The following is a 21,913-nucleotide window of genomic DNA, read 5'->3' on the forward strand; positions in this document are numbered from 1 at the left end:
GGCAAGGAGGTCTGTTTGGTGAAGATAACACTAAATACTTTATTCCCCTGCATTTTCTAGAACACTGGTCTTTTTGGATGCTGAGGTATAAGCTTTTATTCTTATTGGTTGTAAATTATTTTGAAGAAGGGTTTTAATGCTTACCTCTAAGGAAGAGCTGAGGGAAGGAGAAAATCTGTGTCCTGTGGCTGTCAATGAAAGCTATCTTCCAGGCTACATCAGGGTTTTTAACTTTGCAAATCCTATTCTTGTTGAGAAGTATGTGCCACAGCAAATGATGCTGCTACCTCAGATACAAGACCTGTGTAAAATCTCAGTTTATTCTGATGACAGACATCACAGAATTCCAGTGGCAAAAACTAGTATTATGTGTAAGTCAGTCTTGCTGCATCACGGTTAGCAGTTCTCTAAAGAACTGCAAGGCTCTCTGGGTTTATCTGTACTGCAATCTTAGTAACCCTTTCTAGTGAAGCTGAGGTGTTTTTAAATCCAACATTGAAAAATCTGTAACAAAAACATCTATACTTTAAGAAGTTCAAATCAGTAATCGTTTTGCTTTAGTCTCAGTCTCTTTGGACAACCTGGTGTAGTGGAGGGTGTCCACTAGTGGGGTTGGAAGTAGATGATCTTTGAGGTCCCTTCAAACCCTAACCATTCTATGATTCTATGATTTTAAAGTTATTTTATAAGCTTCCTTTGATAAAATGACTATATATACAAATTCATTGGAAGCAGAAGCAGAATATGCCTGAAACTAAATTACTGTGTGCATTCACGAAGTGTTAACCATGTTTTTTTTCACCACAAACTCCTTTTGATTTCATCATGACTATTGCTTACATGACTAGGAGAGACGATTTTACACAGCAAACACAATCCCTTGCTCAGGCTGGTTGTGCCATGATGCGGTGGAAGTGCCCCATCTTCTGGCAGTAAAAGATCACTTTTCAAAAGCATGCGAAAGAAAGTCTTTCTGTCACTCAAGAAATCAGGAACACCCCTCAGATAGATCAGGAAATTTATTTTTTTTTTTCTTTAATGAAAACATCCTCAAGTATTTCTTTTTCTTTTTTGTAGAAAATAGTATACGAAGACAAGAACCCTAGGTTTCTAACAAAACACATTGTAAATTAGCGGTATACTTTCAGCTGACAGGCTTAAAAAGATTAAACCTCACCTTGCTGAAATCACTGGAAGTCAGAATAGACGGGTGGTAGTTCTGTGCTGAAACTTCTAGTAGGAAACTAGCAGCGTATTTTATTCGCTGGTGGGTGTTTTTTCCCACCACATCATGAAGGGTAACGCTGAGCATGATGGTTTGCAAGAAACTGCAAAATTATTACCGACTTCATTCACCCCGACAGAGAGAAAAATTGTGCCGCAACTTATAGTTCAACGTTATCTTCCGAGGGTTGCGAAACTAATTAAACCGCGGTAACCTGTTTGCCTTTGCAGAGCACGTTGCCGCCCCGGCGGCAGCCCCCGCTGAAGGCGGCCAGCAGAGGTCGCTGACGAAAGCAGCGCGTTTCGCTGCCCTCACGATGGCGTCACGCCGCCGCTTTCTGCTTTCCCCGACGGCAACAGTGCGGGGCTTTTGGTGACCCCCGTTAAGCCCTAGAATTAGAACTACGAGCAGAAGGAGATCTTGTGCCCCGGCTCCATTCAGCTGGATGGATGCAGGCACCTGTGCCAGGCCCCGGTTCGGATGGTCAGCACTCGCAGGAGCTGCAGAGCAGGGAAGAGAGCATGTGGTGTCCAGACGTGTAGGCAGAGGCACTAACCTGCCCCGCGGGGACACCGTGGTGGCACAAGACACCATCCCTGCAGACGCTGCCTGCTGGGCGCACCGGGTGGCCCTGGCAAGCAGAAGGATCCTGGGCTGAGCCAGGGCTTCACAGCTTCCCTGTCCCTGCAGAGGTGCCGTGCTATGTCAGATAAGATCCCTGTGAGGTCCCGCAGGGGCTGCATGACATCGCACAGATGGCCTCTCCTATGTAGTGCCAGGTTTGGGAGATGCCACTCTGTGGTCGTAGCCTCAAAATTGCAAGCGGGTGGCAGCTTCTGCTGATGGGCAGCATGGGGAAAGTGTGGGGGACCACCTCCCCTAGTCATGTCCTCCTCCTCCTGCTGGTAGCCCGGCATGTCAGAGACAGCCAGATAGCTCTGTTTGGAGCATTACATCTAGGTGGGGTGGGCAACAACAGAGGCACCGGCTTTGGGGTGGATGAGAGGCAGAACCTCTGCAAGGAGGCACAGAGAGGCTGTCGCATCTGCAGGGGTGTTTGCCAGACAGGTGATGGGGCCGAGAACCGTGCAGCAGGGCAGAGAAACCCAGGGCTCAGTCCCCTTTCGACCTTCCCTATGAGCCACATGAATCCATGATCCCCTTCCAGTCTCAGTGGTTCCTTCATGGAGAAGCATTTCACAGCATAGAATGAAAAGCTTTCTCCTCTGTATTTGTTTACAGCTGTGCATGCAGGCCATGCTTCTTGGCCACACAGTTTCCTTGAGCCTCGAGTCTATCCTGGGGGTAAATACTCAGTCTTTATTCACTTTGTAGGATAAGCACCTCTTTTCCATCTTGTCGTTAGGTCACAGTGATCCACATTTCTTTGAAAGGTGTCAGGCAGGTGAGGATGGAGACCCCAATCCACACAGTGTTTTCTCTCAGGGAATGCATTGATCCTCATAAGCATGCCAGAAGGCACTCGTAGCTTCATCTCCTTCAGGAACCATTCCTCCAGGCCAGGGAAGAGTGTGGACCTACCTGAGGGCAGGATGTTGCCATAAAGATTCCTGCACATGCTGTTTACACACTTCATGATGCTGTTGAAGATCATTTTGGCACACTGGGACCTTCAACTGCAAAGCTGGCAGGCACGAAAAGGGTCTCTGGTACACGAAAGAGCTGGTTGCCTATCTGGATGATATTGTTGTCAGGCAATCTGAATTTTTTCATAATTTCTTCTGGCTTTGCTTTCATTTCTTGGATGGGGTCTAAAGCTACATAGCACAACTTCTCTTTGATATCTTTCATAATTTCCCTTCCAGCTGTGCTAACAAAAGTGTGTCCATTCTCCAAAAGAATCTTCATAAAGTATTCAGCCAGCAATATCCAGCCTGGAGACAGCATGGGGAAAACAGTATCCTTCATATAGGGGGCCAGTGTAGATAACACCATCCTCACTGATCATGACTCTCTTAGTAATACGGACTAATGCATAGAGTGCCTGAGTTGCCTGGTATGTGACTTAAATAGCTGGCACCATGAAGCCTTCAAACATGATTTCTGTCATTTTTTCCTGGTCCTACAGAGGATTGAGTGGGGGCTTTCGTCAGCAGCGCTGGCCTTTCACTGGCATGTAACTATGCCATAGTCAATTGGATAATTCAAAGAGAGGATCCCTCTTTTGGTCTGAGCTGCTTCTCCAATGTAACATTCCTTCTATCCAGTCCCAGCCTTGTAGCTTTGACTTCTGAGTGACCAACAATTGTCATAAAAACAGACATTGGGCCACTGTCACCTGCAATATCCACTCTGAATAACTCAGACCTGTTGTCAAAGATTACAGCTGGGCCATCCAAAATGTTTCAGTCAAACATTCTTCGCTGAGTTGATGGCTCCCCAAAGTGGATCCCCAGCACGGTTTTCCCATTCCCCTTTTACAGGCTGGTCACCATTGCTAGGGAAGTGTCGTGGGTTAGGCTGCTCTGGCAACCAAACCCTACACAGTCGCTCACTCACCCTCCCCCACCCCCAGGGATGAGGGAGAGAATTAAAGGAAAAATGGGAAACCCGTGGGTTGAGATAAGAACAATTTAATACAGATAAGTAATACACAGTGTAGATGCTCACCACCCCCTCTTATCTGCAGCCCGTCTCGTCCCGAAGCTGCAATCCCGGACGAATGCGAGGCCCCGAAATAGGGAGAGGGAGAGAGAGAGAGATAGTACTCCTAGAGTGGGAGTACTGGGAGAGAGAGAGAAAAAAGGCAATAGAGCAAAAGCACGGAAGCACAAAAGAGCAAAAGTGGCGAAAGAGCCAAAGCGCAAAAAAAGCCCTTCTTCCCGGCTGCCCCTCACTTTTATACTGGGCATGACGCTGCATGATATGGAATACTAATTGGCCAGTTTGGCCCTCAATCTTAAGTTCCACCACAAATCACAAGGGGAATCGTGTCCCCCTTGTCCCAGCTAGGCTCCCCCCTTATCCCGCTGTGCCTCTGCACTCCGGCCCGAACATGGCACACCGAAAAGTCCTCGGAGTCTCACATCCAACCACAAACATCAGGTTGCTATCAACATTCTTCTCAGAGCGAGCCTCTAAGTAAAACCAAAACACGGAGCTCTTCTAGCTGCTAAAAATAAGAGCTAACTCTGTCCCAGCTAAAACCAGGACAGGAACTCTTCTCGGGGATGTACAGTTTGCTGTTTCCAACATGTCTGCACCAACGACCTCGCAATGGCCAGTGATAAAATAATGCATTTTCTCAGCAAGTCACCAGATCCCAGGCACTTCCCTGGATATGGCCAGTGTAGTTCCTCCATGACTCCAGCCAGAGGACTGTCAATTCACTGAGTCTGATCCACAGATTATGGACCATGAATGTATCACTGTAACGAGCCTGAGAGCGTTTTTTTCCTCAGAATAGAAAAGCAAGTATTGTAAAATACATGCATGGCAATAATTAAATTTTTCACGTGTACCTCTGGCTTAGCTAAAACTCTACAAATACTTCCAAGAGTTGCTGAAGATTAGGACAATTTTGCCTCCCTCAGAATTAGCTGAATTACCAGTTTGTTTTTCTGAGTAACATCTACATTGGATGCAGATCTTTTTCAACTGAATGCTTTCTGGTCCTTTATAGGAGACTCCTAAAATTATTTTTAAATGGGTAGAACTATGTTTGACACCGATTATGGCATGCTGGAGTCTTTTGTTCCTGTCTTTGTTACTTAAAGACTATTTTTTGGTAAAATTACAAACGTGAAATAATTTCTGCCTCCTGCTGGTTTAAAAACCTCTGAAAGATTGTAATACCTTCTAGTGCAAAGAAATTCCTTCCTCTAATGAATCTATATCCTAGACCGCTGATGAACTGACCTGTCTGCAAATAAACAGACGTGCAGATGTCTTCCTTCCATGCTTTCCTTTTCCATTCAGCACTTTGCTGAGAAGAACAAACTCTTTTTTGGAAGTTTGTTCAGAAGGATTAAAAATATCCTAGATCTTCACAACTCATTCCCATTTCAGGTGGAATCTCATTTGTTTTGTTTTGTGGGTTTTTGTGTTTTGGTTGTTTTTTTTTTAATTTTGCTTCAAGAGAAGATTTCGCAAAGAAGGAAATTTCTATAGCTTTGAGTCCAATCAGATCTGACAATCCAAATCTATTTACAAAGAAAATTTCCTTTAAAAAAATAAAAATCTCTGTATAACTTCAATTTGAATCCTTGCCTGCCAGAGTTTAATTGCTTCTCCTACTGGCTCTAAATCCAGGGCAGCTTCAAAGTAAGAGTGGCTTCTATTAAATTTAATTGCTTTTTCCTGCAGCTCGCAGGTGGTTATGAATTAGAGGCAGATTCCAAACAAAGATATATATTAAACAGAAATTTTGAGTGTAAGCAAATTACCTCCTTGTACAGAGACATTTATACCTCAGATGAGCTACTAAAAAAAAAAGCCATCGTCGTGGTTTCACCCCAGTTGGCAACTAAGCCCCATGCAGCCGCTCGCTTGCTCCACTCTGGTGGGATCGGGTAAAGAATCGGAAGGGTATAAGTGAGAAAGCTCGTGGATTCAAATAAGGACAGTTTAATAAGTAAAGCAAAAGCTGTGCGTGCAAGCAAAGCAAAACAAGCAATTAATTCACTGCTTTCCATCGGCAGGCAGGTGTTCAGCCATCTCCAGGAAAGCAGGGCTCCATTATGCATAACAGTTACTTGGGAAGACAAACACTATCACTCCCAATGGGCCTTCCTTCCTTCTTCTTCCCCAGCTTTTTATTCTGAACCTGACATCATATGGCATGGAATATCCCTTTGGTCAGTTGGGGTCAGCTGTCCCAGCTGTGTCCCCTCCTAACTCCTTGTGCACCCCCAGCCTACTCGCTGGTGGGGCGGTGTGAGGAGCAGAAGAGGCATTGACTCTGTAAGCACTGCTCAGCAACAGCTAAAACACCCCTATATTATCAATGCGGTTTTCTGCACAAATCCAAAACATAGCCCCATACCAGCTACTATGAAGAAAATTAACTCTATCCCAGCCAAAGCCAGCATAGCCATCTAACAAGGGACCAACTCTGTGTATGTTATTTCCATTCTGCTTAGATTCCAGATGTGTTTGTGTTAAATGCCACTCTATCCATTTTAGCAGTTTCTATGATCCTCTTAATATTTGTGTACATATATTTCAGTGTGGCACACCTGTTTCATGCATGCTTCTATATTAATAGCAACAGGTGTCCTAATCATTTGAGAGGTTGTTACAGGCATCACACTAGAAGCCCAATTTAGTCCTGTGGGGTCTGCATGCAGCTTACCGTGAAGCACACCGTTTTGAACATGATGTTGAGTGTTGAAATGATGGAATATTGCCTGTGATTATTAAATGGCAGTTGAACCTAGATGCAGGAATGCTCATCTATTCCCTCATATTGGTTCTGTCATAAATCACCTTAAAAAAGGTACGTGTGAATTCACTTCGTTACTGTAGGGTTTGTAATAAGTGAAATTAATGTTTGTGTTTAGTGCAAGTACTGTAAATTGAGCTCATAGAAGAGATGATATGAGACATCGAAAATTTCTTGTGCTCATCTGGCAATATAGCTTACACTGATATGACAAGATCTCATTCAGGAATGGAAGGATGGCTCATTTTCTGAGAGCCAGTCTGTCTTTGACCTTTGGCATTTGAATTTGAAAATTCATCTTCCTGAATTTTACTTTGATTGAATGAATAAATGGCAGGAAATGTTTTGATTCTAATGTTGAAAGATGAAGCAAATCATATTGAAAGTATCTCAAGAGCTCACCGCAACAAAGCGATAGACACAGGTAGGCACAGTGCGGTGAGGTTTACAGCAGTCAGCAGTAAACATGAAGCTTGCCCATAGGCATTACGATAAAACTGGGAACTCTCAACCAGGACTTTGGCCCTTCTCTAAATCATTGACTTAGCTATTCAAGAAAGACTGAGTTTCACCATCCCAACCTCTGTCCTCACATCCACAGCTGAATCCTTCCTTAGACTGTGAGGGACTGTCTCGCTCTTTCCTGCAGAGCAGGTGTGATTACAGAGGAGACCTGAAGTACACATCTGATTCCTCTTCCAGGCTCATGACAACACTGAACTCCAGGTGCCCTACTTCTTCAGCAAGTGCACTAACCACCAAGCTGTTATATATAAGGTCAGGCCACCACTTCCTCCTCTCGTGGCCCAGTTTTGGGATAAAACTGTGTCATGCTCTGGCCTGTCATCAATAGGGGTGACTAGTTTATGAATGTCAGACAGATTTGAACTTCAGATAAGTACTGAGACATGCTGTTTAGCTGCCTTGGGGTATGTGCATTGGCAGAACTTTTGATATGAAAGAGCTTTACCTATGGAGGTTTGAAAGCCTACAGGCTCTGCTGCTGTTTAGGCTGCCTAAATAGTTCTGTGGAGTTAAGATGAATCATGTACTGGGACTGAAATTACTTGTGTTTCGTCTGAATCATGCTTTTGGTGGCTTTCTATACCTTGGCCTCCTGTTCAGTTTTCATGATGCTTGTGAACCATGGTACCCAGGAGTTCACAAAAAGTGTTTTTTTGGGGTAATGCAGCCAGTTCAGAGAGGATGGAGATGCAGTTCCTAACTGCTGAAGCACTGATCTGAACCTGTGCCCAGGGAAGTTGTTTGCAGCTGAGTGAGTGAGTAGTTCAAGTAGATCTGAGTCTGTGGGTTGAATAAATGCATGACAGCTCAACGGAGTGGGATGCAGCTGGAGTCTTAACTTGGCAGCTGAAAGGATTTTGTAAATGGATTGAAGGAGAGGGTGCTGCCTTCTGTGGTAGGTGGGAGTAGACAGGCGCAGAGGCAGAACTCACCATTGCCATTGCTGAGGATACCCCCAAGCTGTGCTTGGGACCTGTTCCTTTCTTGCTAAGCAGAAGAAAAGACCCTGTTCATCTGCAAATTCAAGGTAAAGCAACACTATAACTATTCATGCATGTCTGACTGTCCTGGTATTGGCTGGGACATAGTTCTTCTTTTTAGCATCTAGAAGAGCTCTGTGTTTTGGTTTTAGTCTGAGACTCGCTCTGAGAAGAATGCTGACAGCGCACTGATGTTTATAGTTGGCACTGAGACCTCAAGGACTTTTCAGCTGATGTGTTCTTGCCAGTGTGCAGGAGCACAACAGGCTGGGGGGGAGTGTAGCTGGGACAGAGGGTCCACAACTTCCCTTATGATTTGAACTTAAATTTGGGATTGAGGGTTAAATTGGCCAATGAAGTATTCCATATCATGCAATGTTATGCCCAATATATAGATGAGGGCTGGCTGGAAAGAATGGCTTTTGCTCTTCTGGGGCTCTTGCTCTTGGTCTCTCAGAGTGCTATCTTTCTTTCACTCTCTTTTTGGACCTCTCGCTTGTCCGGGATTGTAGTGTCAGGATTGTTTATCAGGATGGGACAGGTCTTGGTGACTGGATAGTGAGCAATTATACTGTGCATCACTTGCTTATATATTTTATTATAGTTATACATATATTTTTTTTATTATTATTGTTGTTGTTAAATTGTTCTTATCTCAACCCATGGGTCTCCTTCCCTTTTTCCTTTTAATTCTCTTCTCCATCCCCTGGGGGTGGGGGACAGTAAGTGAGTGGCTGTGTGGTGTTTAGTTGCCATCAGGGCTAAACCACTACACTGACACGACTGGGATTTGTTGTTGTGTCCCGAAAGAGAAAAATAAACCAATAAAATAAAAACAAAAATGGAAAGCAGAGCACCTATTGCACCTATGGGGCTAGTCTGGTATTTAAAAGGAAGGGAAAGACTCAAATAAATTAATTTTTCCATGTAAACTACTGTATGAGTAATTGAGAGTGCTTGCATGCTTCCCCCTCTATACAAAACAGCCTGGATAGCAACAGCTGATACAGTAGGAGAGTGGATATCAGCTGAAGGGGAGAGGAATGAGGACAACACCCAAATCTATCCAATTGTGCTAAAGAGGAAAACAATCATCAGCCAAACCAAAAAGCAATCAGCAACTTCCAAAGAGGTTTTTGACGCAGCAGCAGTCAACTTGCGAAGCAGCATACAAACAGCATGAAAATTTGTACGGGGAATGGGAAACGGGGGTGGAAGGTCAGAACTAGAGAGGGATAACAGGTCAACTGTCCTTCCGGGGCACAGGGGGCCTCACAGCGGCTGTCCAACCTGTGCATGGGTCAGCGGGTGCAGGGTGCAGCACGGGGACTGGCACAGTACCGGGGCACACACCTGCCCACCCACCTGCCTCACCAAACCGGTGTGCTCAATGGGGAGCCACTCCTGTGGAGGGAGGTGAGCTTGTGGCCCCCACAGCTGGTGGGGACTGTCACTGAGAGGGGAGTTAGAACTTTCTGGGATGAGTTAAAAATTCTATTTAGAAATTTGAAATAACTTACATATTAAGATTTTGTAAGTGTCTACTGCTGTGGGTTGTCTGCTGTATTGTTGATAATGATTCAGAAAGGGAAAAAAAAAAGATGGTTAGTTAATTATGGGGTTTTAATAAACCAGTAAATTGCTTTGAGCCTGACTTTAAATAAAGTACCTGAATTGAGCAGCTTTTTTCCCTGTGACATCTGAGTATTTTTTTGTTGGGAAAACAACCCTTACAGCTGTGGTGGTTTTGGAAACTTACTTTAGAGTGGGAGTATTCTATTTTCAGTGTAATAAATTGATGTATATGCTTTAAATTCAGGAACTGTCTGTAGAACTGAACATTACAGTGTCTTTTGGAATTTATTTCTCCTAAGATGATCTGTTACACCATCATCAGAGACAGCAGACTCTGGAGCACCTTCAGATGAATAAACTGTAGAAATCACAGTAAGATACATGGAAGGATTCAGTATCTGGCTTTAATAAATCATTAGCCTTCTAGAACTGTGCTTGGGTCAAAAAATATATAATGAAGTTTATTAATCAATTACCTTCCTGCAGCCTGAAATAAAGGCACAGAGGTGGAGGGAGGCTTTTAGACTCTTGTTGTATAAGGCATGATCTAGAATAAAAAATACAATTATGTTTAGCAAGATGCAGTAGATGCTGTCTGATTTTTAAATATTGCTGGGCACAAAATACAGACATGAAGGCATGCCATTTATATTATCAAGCTTAGGCAATTGCATCAACTACTAGGGAAATCTTCCTGTTCCCACTGATTTTACAAGCCAAGTAACTTCGTGCTGACCTGGCTAAGAGAAGGCTACTTCAACAACAAAACAAAACTAATGAAACAACAACAGCAGAGCACGATAATGAGGAGAACGATAGTGAGGCTATTTTGTGTCAGTGATGAGAGATGATCTCAGCAGCACCAGCCACAGCACCAGAGAAGGGTGGGCAGCCATCTGCGAAGTTCTTCCAGGCTGCCAAGATCCAGCCTCAGTATCTTCGGTTTCCTGACCTGCAGTTCGGTAGCCACTTAAAATCGCCCAGTACAGAAGGTGCAAACAACTTGCAAAAGACTCATGAGCAGAGTAACTGCACGTAGTCCACTTTAAAATCAATGCACTTGTAGTCTTTCTCCATCCAAATAATGGTGCTTCAACAGCCATTGTTGGGTGTGTGCATTGTAAGAGTCAGATCTGAAAATAATTATATAACTTTACATAAGCAAAACCAGCTACGGAAATCAAAATCTTACTTGAGTTGATCTTGTGTAGATTTGTTCACCTTCCCCTTCAGCAGATCTTCTTTCAGCTCTTCATATTACGTGTGCTTGCACCTGATTCTGGCTGTTCTTCATTAATTTATCTGGCACAAGTGTAACAATGTTTCATAAACTCTTTTGAAAGGCTGTGGAAAATGATGTTAATGTGTCAGTACTTCAGATCTTATGTAAAAATCGTATCTAGGCCGTTATGATATCGGTCTCATTACATAAGGCACATAGTAAGAGAGAAGTGCTCTTCACTGAGGCTACAAGTTTAAGGCTCTGCCATGTACTGTCCTAGACACACAGTGCACTTTTTTTGTGTCACATTTCACTCAGAACAACATGAGAATAACACTGTCTCCTTTCCTCCACTCATTCTCTGTGTTTCTTAGACTGTGGAGCTGTGAGAGGCAAAAGGTTTACCTTCAAGTGTACGTATGGAGAAGCAGAAAACCTGGATGGCAGTGAGACCTCCTAATTAACGTGAACTTTTTAATGGGTAAGGTGGTAACAGGGAGCCCTGTTCTGAGAGCTCCGGTCACACAAAGGATTGCCACAGAGTACCGCTATTAACCTAGAAGACAAGGTAGGTGAGTTGGGCAACAGGTGCACGTTTTAGGAAATAAGATACAAAAATGACAGTCTGCATTTTCAGAGGTACTTTTCAGTTGCTAAGATATCGTGAAAGGGGAAAAACTGACAGGACTTTAAATAATTTGCCCAAAGCATGGACTATGATCTTGAACTAACTTAGTCTCTTCCATATGATGACATAAAAATAGCATAAATTATGTGATATCATAAAGACCATCATCTTTTCCTTGGGGCAAAGCAGAACAAGACACATCAGAGCAGGTGTCCCTGTAGGTGAAGGCACAAGGAGAGACCAGAAAGCTACAGCCAGAGGCCCTCAGGAAGAAGGATTTCACAAGCTGGTTGCTTGAATTGGGTCCTGAGACCAGAGGTAAGACATGGGGATGCTGGAAGGCAGGGGGCACCCTGTAAAGCTGTACTGCTTTTTCTGCATAGGCCTTAGGTTGCCACAAGCCTCATCACCTTCTTAAGAAATATATGTAAGGAATTTGATCATTTTTAAAACAGAATCTACATGTTTTCCCACTTCATTCTTTAAATTTCAGCATATGTGTGTATATACGTGTGTGTGTGTATATACATACAAAAAAAATAGAAATTTGAGACTTCTCTCCAGCTTTCTGTTCACTAACAACATACTGGATTAAAAACAATCTATGAATACGCTTACATTCTTAACAAGATTATCGATATATTGCAATTCAATATATTCCACCTCCACTCAGAATTTCTTTGGCTACTTTTCTTACCCAGTTTATTAGCAAATATTGCCTAATAAACCTCTTCTGAAGTAGTCTTACATAATGAAGAAAAAGATACCACCTTTAAATATTGGACTTAATACCAAGTTACAAATGATGCCATAAAGACTATCTTCTTTCATTTGTTTTTATGTGCCATTGTTGCTCATTTTGCAGGCTGTTGTTGCTTTTCCTTCCTGCAAAGCTTCTCTGAACCCATTTAATCTCCAAGTCAGTAGTTTGATTCAACCCATTAATTCCAATTAAATCACACTTCTCCTTCCGCACTTGAGCATAATAAAATAATTTTACCAAGTCTGACAATGGTGTATAACATAACAATCTTTCTTTTTCCTTTCTTAGCCTTCACCTTTCTTGCTGCAACAAGTACAACGTTCTGCAATAGTCCTGTTCCTTTCCTGCTTGGGAAGCTACATGATGAAATGGCATGCTCCGTTTGTGATTCCTGGTTGCTGCAGTAATCAAGAGTGAAATTAGAAACTAAATTTGGATAGCTACATTGCGTGAGGTGACAACTTGGGGGTCTTATAGTCCTGGAGAAAAAAAAGGTAATTTGCAGTATGATTCATCCAACCTGTGAATCGTTTGCTTTAAGAAGAGACAAACTGACACACAAGTGTCTGTTTTTCCCCGTGGACTGCAGTGGGGTTCCAGATGATGGCCTCAAAACATGGAGGCATCCTCATTGCAGATGTCTTTATTAAGTCAGAAGAACCTTGTCCTGGATGTTTAAAGAAAGTCAGTGTGATCTGCTACATTCATAACTGGTAGGGTGAGAAACTGGAACAGTAAGGCAGTGGTTAGCCACAGTGGTGCGTAATGTTGCCATTCTGCTTGGCTCTTCTTCACGGAGCAGCAGCTTGTGTGCCCCAAAGGATCAGCCTTAGCACAATTCTTTTGTGGAGAGAACTAATGAGTATACACAAGCAATCACCATCTCCAAAGAAGCAAATATCTGAGGAGACTAAAATGACGCATCAGCTCTAGAGGCTGTGAATTTGAGAGTAGCATTGAAGGGGCAGGATTTGCACTGTTCCCGTTTTACCAGAAATAATATGAAATGTGTCTTATAACCTGATGAAAATGTGAGGATAGCTACCGGAATACAAGTAATGCCTTCAAAAAGGTAAGATACTTACGATAAAACAAGTACTGATTTTTCTTCTCACCACTATGCTGTTAAATCAAGGTGAGGAAAATAAATTTATTGAAAACATCTGGAAGCGTTGACTTCTAAATGACAGAAACAATATTTTTGTTTTCACCCTACTTTTTCAAGCTACTGGTTAACAAGCAAAACAAAACAAAGCATTCCACTGCTCAGAGTTTGCAGAAGCATCTATTCACGCTAGGAGTGATAGGATGAATAAATATATTAATCAGAATGTCTCATACCAGGGGGATTTTACTGTCGAACATGTACTTTGAGAGTGTGTAGACTTATGTATGCAAACAGAGGCAAGTGAGAGTTAGTCATAAGGTGGGCCTGATCCATACTAGAATTCTTCAAACGTTAAAATCCACAGTTTTTCTGACATTGGGCCTAGGACGAAAGATCCAGTTCTGTGGTGTTCGAGATTACTGGTTTTGTCCGGGCTTTGTATGTCAACTGTGCTCACTTTCAAACTAAGCTAAGTATTGCATGTTGAGAAATAAACCAGAAATATTTCTCTTCCCATAGACAAAACAAAGGAATTTCAACTAAGGAGTTTTGTTGTTTGGGTTTTTTCTCAAAAGCAAACACAATACTTGAGAGAGAGCTTTGGCTCACTGGTAATTCACAGGTGTAAAAAAGATTACTTCATTGGTCTTGGTGCTCCAGAAGCTTTTTATTTCTTTTTCTTTTTTCTTTTTATCTTTTTCTCTTTTCCGTCGGTGGTGCCAGAAGTGATACACTCAGTCTAAAGGGGAGAGGATTTTTTGCTGCCAGTTTGTTTTGTTTCGTGCTGAGATGAAAATGTACCCGTGCCATTTGGTGTGTGTGCTGCTGCCCCCGGGGGGGGGCGGGAAGGGCATCTGTACCATCGGGCTGTAGAAGACCCCGCTCCCTTAAAAGGGTGACCATGATGACTGTGTGAAGTTATCCACCAAAAATTAAAGAGGCAGGTGATCTAAAGTAGCTACTTTTCTGCTTTAAAAATTTTTGGTTGTTCTAGGGTTTTTTGGTTTTGTTTTTGTGTTGTGGTGGGTTGTTTTTTTTTTGCATGTTCTAATTATAGTGGTGATGAAAGCAAGAGAGAACAAGGCCAAAGAAAGCTGGAAAGAGGGATTCTGACTAGAACAGGTAAGGAAAGAAAGGAAATAGGTGACGAAAACAGTAGCAGACTATGTGCTCCTCCTCTTTCCACTGCTCACTGCCTTTCACTGATGGTGAAAGATATGTTTCTGGCAGCCTAAGAAGTAGGAAAGTATACCATCATCATTTTATAGATGAAGAATGTCAGTCTCAACCTCATTTCTCATCAGCCTGCTCAGACTGTTTGCATCAGCCCTGATTCACACTTCCAGTGAAGCATCTCAATAGAGCATCATCAGTATTATTCTACAGGTTCAGCACTGGGACTGGTAATTTTGACTGGTAATGGCAACTGATAATTGAGTAGAAGTGTAAGTATGAGCCATCACGAACTTGCTCTCCAAAAAGTTACCAGTTGTGCGTAAATGCCAGACTAGCACAGGACCAAAAGCTTGCACGGAGCAACTGAGGCAGCAGGGGAAGACAGGCAGCAGCAGCAGCACAGCAGACTTCTCGCTGCTGTCTTGGCTGTACGGCAACCTCCCACACAGCCGCCTCTCCCCCCTGCCACAGCATCAGATGTGTTGCTTCACCCCATCCACTCACTTTACTCTTACTGTCCACTTCTTGGTGTGGGGGCAGGCGGCAAACCTCCTCTTTGAGGGGAAAAAAACCCAAACCAATAATGTGATTATTGTGAAACAAAGTTGTATAGCTTTTCAAATCTCTGTCATCCTTGTGACCTTCTCAATCAGATGACAAACATAACTAGGTAAGAAACCCTGAGCCAGCAGTCTGCCTCCAGACACCGCTGATCTGTTGTCCCTTGGCAAAACTTTCCCCTCGCTCTTCCTGCTTTAAAAGTGCTAGGTTTGCTTTCCAGTGGTGTCAGGAACCATGAAGTGGTTGCTTTCTAGTTCCCTTAACGGGGAGGCAACTGTCTAAGCACAGGTAGAATGGTCACCACCCCTTCCACAGCTACATGGAGTAGTTTCTATGAGGTTTGAGGGGAGTGGAACTTCTCTTTTAGTGCAAGAAATAGGGACAGGCCCCTGGAGATCCTCTGTCTTCAAAACTCACCCAGTCTTCCAATGTAAAGTTAAATGCTCACAGGGAAGATGGTGCAAAATTGGCTTCGTAATCTCGGTTCTACTTCCTTGAATATGTAACAGGATTTATTTTATATAGCCTCACATTGTCCTTCCCATTAAGATCCCTGTCACACTGAATAGACACCATGTCCATCACCCAAGCAATGATTTAAGAACTTTTCCTCATAGTTTTTCCAAAACATAGCTCTTGGCTGGCTGCACACTCCTAACTAAGTTTGCCTCCAGATCAGAATTTATTTCTCCCAGGGCTTTTCCAGAATATGTGTTGCTGTAGTATTTCGAAGCAGAATTATACAGCCCTCTGTATATTCAAAACACAGCCCCTGCTAATTTCGGTTTCAGCTGTGAGTTTCAACACTTCTGCAAATGAGACCACAAGGACATCAGTCAGTCAGCCAGAAAATGAGGAACATTGAATCAGTGACCACCTGTGAAAAATCCAGTTTAAGGAACTTGGCGGTAAAGACTAGGGCAGCTTGGAAATTTTCAGACAAAATTGAGCTTCGCCAAAAACACCAGTTTGTGGAGCCCAGCATGTTCTGTTTAAAATGTTTCAGACTGAAGGAACTGTTACCAAATTGAAAGTGATATCTGGAGGGAACTCAGCTTAGACTGCATAGAATCATAGAACAGTTAGGGTTGGAAGGGACCTCAAAGATCATCTAGTTCCAACCCCCCTGCCATGGGCAGGGACACCCTTCATTAGAACAGGTTGCTCAAAGCCTCATCCAACCTGGCCTTGAATGCTTCCAGGGATGGGGTATCCACAACTTCTCTGGGAAACCTGTTCCAGTTTCTCACCACCCTCATTGTAAAAAGTTTCTTCTTTATATCTAATCTAAATCTACCCTCTTTCAGTTTAAAGCCATTGCCCTTTGTCTTATCACTATATACACTTGTAAAAAGTCCCTCTCCAGCTTTCCTGTAAGCCCCCTTCAGGTACTGGAAGACTGCTATAAGATCAACCTGGAACTTCCTCTTCTCCAGGCTGAACAGCCCCAACTCTCTCAGCCTGTCTTCATAGCAGAGGTGCTCCAACCCTCAGATCATCTTCGTGGCCCTCCTCTGGACCTGCTCCAGCAGCTCCATGTCCTTCTTGTGTTGGGAACCCCAGAGCTGAGCTCTGTACAGCAGGTGGGGTCTCCCGAGAGCAGAGTAGAGGGGCAGAATCACCTCCCTTGACCTGCTGGCCACGCTTCTTTTGAAGACGAAAAGGCTGTTGGGTACTAAGCCAGGGAAATGAAAAGTGGCAGTCTTCAGGTTCAAAAGAGCTTGTCAAGACTCTTTCCTAGGCCAAGAAGCTCTGGAAGGCAGGTACCCTAAGCTCAGTCTGGAAGGGGAACTCATGTACACGTTGAGATACACGGCTTCCTGCAGCCATTGAAATAACTAACATTCATCAGGATTAGAGATAGGAAGAACTTATGTTTGCCAAAAAGTTTTGGGAGAAATGGTTTGAAGTCAAAATTGAAACAACTCCAGATTAAAAGAAACAAAAGAAAAATCAAAATCTGCTGAAACTAAACATGACTTTTCAGCCAGTTCTCACCGGCAGAAAGGGAACACAATTCTGATTTAACTAGGAAATAATGATTTTTCTTATTGCATGTTCTGCAGCATTTACTATTTCCATATTAAAACACTTTCGAATGAGATCGCGTTTTCCACAGGATGATGTGTCTCCTATCCATTGAGTGAAGGAAGGGGGGTGGGGCAGGGGCAGAAAAAAAAAATCCAAAGGAAACTTGCATATGGCAACCAGTCATTATTAGTCCAGCTGGACTGAGTTGAGATAATGAACTAATTAACTAATTACTAATCAACTCAAGGTACCTATCCTGCCTACAAGAGGCAGGCCATTTTCCTCCTGGCTGTGGAGGATGCAACAGCGTCCCTGGTGCCGCGCCCAGGCTGGTGAGCGACAACTGGTGACCCCGACGTGATACATCCATGAGACCCTGGGAAGCCCCGACTCCCTCGCCGAGCCGAGAGCCCTGGCTGCAAAAGAGCCGGAGCCAGAGCCGGAGCCGGGAGCTCGAGCGAGAGTCCTTCGGAGAAGAAGGTAAAGCCGCAAGCCCCAACGTGGTATTCGCAGGAGGGAAGCGTGCTGGAGTTGGATGAATGGGCCGGGTCTCTGCTCACCGTAAAGCCTTTGTGAAAACAAAAAAAAAATGGAAAACAAAAAGGGGGAATTATGGCAACCAGTCATTATTAGTCCAGCTGGACTGAGTTGAGATAACGAACTAATTAACTAATTACTAATCAACTCAAGGTACCTATCCTGCCTACAAGAGGCAGGCCATTTTCCTCCTGGCTGCGGAAGATGCAACAGCGTCCCTGGTGCCGCGCCCAGGCTGGTGAGCAACACTTGCAAATGAGGGAAGTTTATTACTTGACCACATGGTTTGATTCAATTTTCACTCTTGAGCTTGGGGTCCTGCAGTACCCAAGCTGGCAGCTTGCTGTGCTTAACTGGAACCTGCTCTGTATTACATGAATGTTTGCTGATACTGTGGAAGCACAAACTGAGGAATCCATGTTTCATTTGCACTCAGGAAATGAACACCCTTCCTTCCCCAGCAGGACCTTTTCCAACCTGTTCCCACCAGTCTCAGCCCTTTCTCTGCCCCCTACATCTCCTTGCTTCTAAACATAGAGTCAGACAAGGGAAAGGGATCATTTGGAAGGTCTGCATTCCAGCCTGCTTAAAGCAGGATCGACACTGCATTCAGACCATGTTGCTCAGGGCTTTATCCCTTAACGTGTCGGAAATCTGTAGGAACAGATTTTTCACAGCCCCTCTAGGCAACCTGCTTCAGTGATTGACTGTCCCCATGGTGTGACTCTTCACTCAGTTCCTGCTCAGATTTTGGCTAACACACAGCTTGTGCTAAGGCCTGATGTATGTTGTGATCAGCACCATTAGGCCAAAGCGAAGGCAATGCGTAGGCAGGACATGGTGGCCAGAAAGGGCTAAAGGCCGTTATGTAGCCATTATCATCCACAGCTTGCTGTCTCCTGCGGCCATTGATTGTCTGGAAGTTTCTTTGTAATTCAATAACTCATAGAAATAGTGTAGACCAAAATTCCAAGCTGGAAGGTATAAATACGTCCGCTTACCCAAAAAGTTTTTGAAGTAGATTCAATAGCAGCTGGGCTGCTGAGGCTTTCATGCTTCCCAGCGTGATACAGGGGACGCCTACAACATGACGGAGGAGGAAGGATGAGCGCTCTCCCAATTGGCTAGATAACTCTTTTGCTCATAGGTGCACAAATTACAGGTTAGAAGTTGCGAGTTATGAGCTAGGGAGCTTGTGAGTTAGAAACCTTATGACTTAAGTGATGAATTAATGAATTCACGTTCGACTAGTCCGTACAAAGAGAATTGAACCCTTGTTTGTCATGTTTGTTTTCTTTCCTAATGAGCTCATAAAATGAAATTTAATTTACAGAGTAAGTTGACTTATAAATTTTTGAGAGATCCAAATGGACCGTGACACCATGGTGGTAATTTTTTTCCTTATGTCAAGTACGAACTTCCCAGTTTGATTTGTGTCTATTGTTTCTTGTCACAACACCATGGATCTCCCAAAAGGAATGATTCTGTTTTCTTGACAACCTACTAACTGGTATCAAAAGGCTGCTATTAGGACCCTTTGAGCCTCTTCTCCAGGCTAGACAAACCTATTTCCCTCAGCCCCTCCTCCCTCCTCGTTGGACTCGTTGTGCTCCACCTCAACCACCCCCTTGCATTACAAATGGACTCTCAAGTTTCTCACTGTCCTTCTTGTATTTGGCTTGTGGGTGTCCAATCCTGGATGCAGCATCCCAAATACACTCTGAAAAATGCCAAGAAAAGGAGAATAACCCCTTCATTTAACCTACCGGTGACACTCCTATTAATACAGAGTAGAATGCTGTACCTGTAGCCTTCATCTCTGACAGGGCTTGCTGCAGATTTGGTTTTAGCTTGCTTTCCCCCAGGAACCCTTGGCCCTTTTCCACAAAGCTTCTGTCTTTGCTGAATCTCACTTAGTTCCCAGGCTTTTCACAGCTGGTCCATTTCATGCCCTTGAATTTCTGCCCACCTCACAAATAATCAAACCCTAGTTAGTGTCTCTCCAATTTCTGCAGTCCAGTGTCAAATCTGGTTTGTTTCCCCCATCACCCCGAAGCTCTTGTTGCAGATGGAATCTTTTAACATGGTTATGATTTAGTGGCAATTCAAGATTTCTTAATGATGTGAGGTTAAATTTTAGCAGCACTTGATGATTAACCAACTTAAAGATTAACAAGATGATTCAGTAGCATATGTTATTATTAAAAGTGACTTAATTACAGATTCAAAACTGACAAGATTCACACTTACTTACTACAAGGTGTCCTAAATCAAAAAATATATATGTATGTGGGTATAAAATACAAAGCACGTAGACAGATAGAAATATTTGGATCCAGTGAAATACAGATGCCCACACTCATGAAGCTAAATGTGTATATTCTAACACATAGATAGGTAGGGAGGTGGATGGAAGAGGCTAGTCTATAGGTAAAATTTCATTCTTGAGTTTAAATACTCACAATGCATCGGCATTCCTCAACAGCAATGATTGAGACTCGAGGAGGGTACCTCCCCTCGCCCTTCCGTCACCTTTGTCGACAGACGATCTGCAGAGTTGGTACCTGAGAGGTGTCCCAGCTCAGGGAAGATGCTGGTCATGGCCCACTGCGATCCAGGAGATCTCAAAGGGTCTCGCTTGAAATCGCTACTTATAAGGTCTGGGATAATTGACTTTTGTCAGGTTCTTTTCCATTTCAGTCCAAGTCAGATGGTGAAATATTCTGGTATTTTCCACCACTTGCACAGGCCCCAAACTTGCTGATTTTGGGGTTTCTGGCATCACTCTTTCTGGGCCACAATCCAAGTACAGATGTACCAGGTCAAGTGATAGGGGGAGCAGGGGCCTGGTATGTTAAGGGGGTGCCTTAACCCTCTGGTTTGCTGTTTTTCCCAATCCACACCCAACTCATCCTGGGTTAGTGTGTGGTCCAGAAAAAGAAGGGGAATCGCACCGAGCACTGAGTGGCCCAGGAGGTGCAGGGGGTTACACCACCACAGCTCTATGCACTCTGCAAACTACGTGAGATCCTTTCTACACCAAATGTTTAGCTTTCCTCTTCCCTGTGTTTGCATCAACTTCCTTCTCACTGCTTCTTGGACTGACCTTGAAAAACAACCTTTGATCTTACTGATGTTGGTAATCCATGGACTCAGCCAAGAGACAAAACTGCTGGGAACATTTTCCTCTCCCTTTTGAAAGTTCCATAGAGATAGAATACGCTTAATGTGAGAAAGTATAAAATGTTCTTCAAAAGCATACACCTTATCAAAGTATGAGTGCACAAGAACGAAAGGAAGAAAGAAAACCCTGATTAAAACAAAGCAAAACCCACATTACACACATTTCTTCTTTCAAAGCATAGAGTCTCTAAACCTTTCCAAAGAAAAAGTAGCCAAATCATTAAATCAAAATCCAAACAATACATTTTCTCTACCCTCATCTTTAGAAGAGTAGAACTTTGTGGGCTGAAGGTATCCAAGACAATTCAACCTAAGACATAAACCAGAGATACAGAAAAATCTCAACTCCAGTGGCATAAGCTTGGCAAAACTATGGGACAACTGAAATTAGGGTTTTACAATGGCAAATGCTGAGCAATCTGGGAAACAGTCAGAGGCAGGAGAGCCATGTAATGAGCATACTCTCTATGTCGGTAGGGTGTGTGACTGCACATTCTATAACAGACATGTTTTCACATTTAAGATACAAATTAAAGCAGCGATATATCTGCCAACTGCACATTATTAAAAAGGAAAGAATGATACAAGCTCACATTTACTGTGAAAACGTACTGGAAAGAAAATGTTCAAGTCCCTTATGTTTGCCATGATGCTTCCTAACACCACATGAAAAATAACCTGAGTATTTGCACGGTTTGCTGCATATGCAGAAACCTATCTTAAATGAGATGTCCTTGATAAGAATGTAAAATATGAATCAACTACTATTACCTATCACATTTAAATAACAACTATCAAATGCACAAAGTTTCAGTAACTCCCACTAACTGAAGCATAAGCATGAGTACGGTCCGGATGCACTTTGCTACCTCATGTATCACCAGTCTGGTAGCAGAACCATCAGGAATGAGGTATTCTTTTCTTCCTGATTTGGTCAGAAAATGCTGATCTTTTAAAACTCAACTTTGTGCAGAAGCAAATTAATTTTGAGAAGA

General features: G+C 43.3%; 1 protein-coding gene across 1 annotated transcript; it reads right to left on the minus strand.

Annotated features, from left to right (window-relative positions):
- Positions 1-2,587: 2,587 nt before the first annotated feature.
- LOC104375476 (actin-1-like) lies at positions 2,588-20,336 on the minus strand. The gene is given in 6 exon segments (XM_086615880.1): positions 2,588-2,657; positions 2,659-2,845; positions 2,848-3,104; positions 3,106-3,303; positions 3,354-3,442; positions 20,247-20,336. Coding segments are annotated over 6 exon segments (891 nt in total).
- Positions 20,337-21,913: the final 1,577 nt, after the last annotated feature.

Source organism: Tauraco erythrolophus, chromosome 1, assembly GCF_009769465.1.
Source record: "Tauraco erythrolophus isolate bTauEry1 chromosome 1, bTauEry1.pri, whole genome shotgun sequence".
In the NCBI taxonomy this organism is placed as follows: Eukaryota; Metazoa; Chordata; class Aves; order Musophagiformes; family Musophagidae; genus Tauraco; species Tauraco erythrolophus.